Source organism: Limulus polyphemus, unplaced genomic scaffold (assembly GCF_000517525.1).
Source record: "Limulus polyphemus unplaced genomic scaffold, Limulus_polyphemus-2.1.2 Scaffold783, whole genome shotgun sequence".
NCBI lineage: Eukaryota > Metazoa > Arthropoda > Merostomata > Xiphosura > Limulidae > Limulus > Limulus polyphemus.
In genome coordinates, this window is record NW_013666393.1 from 271924 (window position 1) to 276032 (window position 4109).

General features: G+C 32.1%; 1 protein-coding gene across 1 annotated transcript in view; it reads right to left on the reverse strand.

Annotated features, from left to right (window-relative positions):
• The window catches only part of LOC106460511 (acylphosphatase-2-like), a 27824-nt gene extending 24955 nt beyond the window's left edge, over positions 1-2869 (reverse strand). Inside the window, exon 1 of the mRNA XM_013920222.2 lies at positions 2695-2869. Coding sequence (XP_013775676.1) covers positions 2695-2776 — 82 coding nt within the window. The 5' untranslated portion in view covers positions 2777-2869. The remainder of the gene's footprint in view (positions 1-2694) is intronic.
• Positions 2870-4109: the final 1240 nt, after the last annotated feature.

The window sequence follows — 4109 nt, forward strand, 5'->3', positions numbered from 1 at the left end:
TATATATATATATATATATATATGCATATGTCGATAATTACAGAGGTTATTTAACACTTTGTTACTGTAAGCTTTATTTAGTGTTAAGCACGAAGCTACACAATGGACTGTCGTGTTGTGCCCACTGCAGGTATCGAAACCATATTTTTAACGTTATAAGACCTCATACCTACCGCTGAGCCAGCAATGGGTTTGTAAGCAGCTATAAATAAACGCTATTTACTAAATTTATTACAAATATTTTACTCGACCTTGGAGAAAAACATATAAATGTAATTATATTACATTGCAACTTGTAAGGTTCCCAACTATCTGAGCACTTAATCGAAAATTGTTATACGTTTGATGGAACTGAACTTGAAATGTTGGATATTTTTCATTTCGGAAATAAATAGTTGTTAATAATTATTATTCGCAGTTATTATTGGAGTGATATTTTATAAACTAATTATTGAAAACAAAGCAGAATATGTTATCGTATCGAGTGCCGACAAAGCCTTTCGTTTAATACCAGTGCTCATCAGGCCAGATGGAATTCGACAGACGTAGTAGTAGTCTAGGCGATTTGTATAAGCATAAGTAAAAATTAAGTATATATATACCTTTCATGAACAATGATTATCATAGTGTAAACCAAATTAAGCAATTTAATTTTTAAGTCATTTAAAAATCAGATTTTTAGAATAAGAATTAATAACACAACATCATTTATTATATCTTTTATTTCTTTATTTTATCACCGATTATTTTGGTAGTTATTCATATTCATTCTTGTCATCACTATTTCAATTAGCTTTACTACCATTCACAATAACTGGCAAACCACAAGTTAGTGTTTCATATGACAACGTAACTGAAATAAAATAACGTTAACATATCATTACAAGTAAATGAAAATACTAGAATTGTGATCGAGTAAAACAAAAATGCATTAAAAAGTGAGTAAATGTAAGTAACCTAGTTCAAGTTGAATATAAAGTGCTTTAAATTGTATCAACTGAACGCACTTATCCAGGATTTACTTTCACTTCATTTCATTTTCTCAAGTTCACTGTTAACGTTTAGTATTATCTACGTGTGACATTATTAGCAGGTGTAATCAGGCTGTATTAACTAAGTTCATTCTTTATTACAAATCAGGCTGTATTACCTAAGTTCATTATTTTTTGCTGATCAGGCTGTATTAACTAAATCCATTCTTTATTACCGATCAGGCTGTGTTAACTAAGTTCATTCTTTATTACTGATGAGGCTGTATTAACTGAGTTCATTCTTTATTACAGATCAGGCTGTATTACCTAAGTTCATTCTTTATTGCTGATCAGGCTGTATTAACTAAGTTCATTCTTTATTACCGATCAGGCTGTATTACCTAAGTTCATTCTTTAATGCTGATCAGGCTGTATTAACTAAGTCCATTCTTTATGACTTATCAGACTGTGTTAACTAAGTTTATTCTTTATTACAGATTGGGCTGTATTAACTAAGTCCATTCTTTATTTATTTTCGCCTACGCAAAATTCTTAAAATTTCAAAATTTGATGTTAACTCTAGATTTGACAATAAATAGTCAATGATATTAGTTTGTTTTCTTTTAGTTTTAGCGTAAAGCTACACACACACAGAGGGGTATCCGAGTTCTGTTCACCGAAGAGATCCGAACAATTAGAAATCACTTATTAAATATACGTATTATATTCACTAAGCTTCTTGGAAAATGTTTCAGTAAACGGTTGACTTGCCGACAAAAGAAATTATATTTATATATATCAATTTACAAAGAACTTCATGAGTGAATAACAATAAATAATTGATACTTCTTTCCCAATATACACCTCCCTCCCCAGGTGGCTCAGCAGCTGGGGGCTTATAGCGTCAAAAATTGGGTTTCGATACCCGCAGTGGGCAGAGCGCAGGTAGCCCTTTATGTAAAGATATTCATGGTTCTTATGCATAAAAAATCGTGATTTAATTCTGCTAACTTTCTGTGAAATTTCTCAGCCGAAGTAATAGGCAAGTTTCAACAATTTTACTTAAAGTCTAATATGTGTCTCGTGAAGAAAAATAAATCGCATAAGAAACTGGAGTAATATTCTTAGCAACCTCTTGAGAAGTTCATAACCGTACAGGCACACTCTTTCTCGTGGAAGAGTTTGGTCCGGAGCCAAACATGTAGCCTAGTTTCTTACAAGCGAGAGTAAGGCACTGTCGATGATATTTTTGTCACCCTGAAATGTGCTTCCTTTAGCAAAGAGTGTATAGTTTGTGTGCATGTGTCAGAAAATACTCTGTTTGGGTGGCAGAAATCAACCTTTAAAATAAAATATAAATTTCTCCAAAATTGAAATTGGTATAAAAATAAACAATTGCTGTTGTAGCTTCGGTCTGTCTGTAACGAACATTTTCCAACTTCCAGACTTCTGAAATTTTCAAGGATTTGGGTATGACCCCGAGGGAATCTCAAACCCCTAACTTTATCCATTTTCTCATTTCTACGAGTTTGACAGCCGTTTTTATTTTCCCCTTTTGCTTATGTAACTAATGACAAGCACACATCATCCTTGTGAGGCCACCAAAATGAATGCTGCCACTGAATCGGTTACCTTCGCTAATTTGAAAAAAGAACCTGGTTTTGACTATACTTTTTATAAAATGTACTTTGAGAACTATTTATATATGTTATATTTTTCTTACCGTGAACATCTCCAGAAACTTCAAAGTCAACTTGCACGAGAAGAGGTCGTGCTGGTAAAGTAGAATGCAGTGTCGTTAACATAGCGGAAGCTTGAAATTTCGTACAAAGTACTTTGAAATCACGGAGACCTGTCCCCTCACTGAATGGCTCGAAAAGCTTTCACAACCAAACCTGAGAGTTCTAACTTGTATTTACCAAGCAAGAACGCTAAAAATACTGTAGTTGTAACATTTAGTACTAGGGGGCGCTTATCAATCCAGCACCCTCATTATAGACTTGTTTTTTTTGGACAAGCAGACAACTTAATGAATAAATTGAGAGTCTGTAACATGTTTGTTATACGAAAAATATCTGGAATGAGTGATCTTTGCCTTCTTTACATGTATAATACAAGCAAAAATTCAGTATTGTACCTAATGTTGAAATGAAATAAAAAAGCTACAAAGAGACATCCTTTTACAAAAAAGCAGACACTATAGACTAATTTTAAAAGTGACAAATAACAGATTGTCAAATATGGAAGTAAACAGAAAACGAAAAAGTAATAAATAACTGGTATAACCATTCCTAAACATTTCGTGAAATACTTATATAAATACTATTTCATGGAATAACCAGTTTGTACATAACTGGTCTAATCATTGCTAAATATTTCGTGAAATATTTATATAGATACTATTTCATGGAATAACCAGTTTGTACATAACTGGTCTAATCATTGCTAAACATTTCGTGAAATACTTACATAAATACAATTTCATGGAATAACCAGTTTGTACATAACTGGTCTAATCATTGCTAAAAATTTCGTGAAATACTTATATAAATACTATTTCATGGAATAACCAGTTTGTACATAACTGGGCTAATCATTGCTAAATATTTCGTGAAATATTTATATAGATACTACACACAATTGCTTATAATTGCAACGATTAGACCAGTTAAGGTACAAGCTGGTCATTTTATGAAATATTTTTACAGATACTACACACAAGTGCTAATAATTGTAATGATTAGACCTTTTAAGTACAGACTGGTCATTTCATGAAATATTTAAACATATACTACACACAATTGCTTATAATTGCAATAAATAGACCATTGAATAAATAGAATTGTTTAAACATTTGTTTAATAACAAGTAAAAGCTTGGAATGGTCTATTCTTTCATTGAAAAAAAAGAAGAAACCTATCATTCTATAGGTATTTGAAGAACTTGTACTTTTTTGTGAGTGTAAAACACTTAAATACACCAGTTCGATATCTCACTACTATAAAGGCTTGGTTTGGTTTGATATTTCATTGGTGGTAGTGTCCAGAGTCACTGATGAGGAGTGGAATTCTCCGAAACTAGTCTGGTTCACAGACACACACTCCAATGAATGAATAGACCATTCCAAGCTTTTACTTG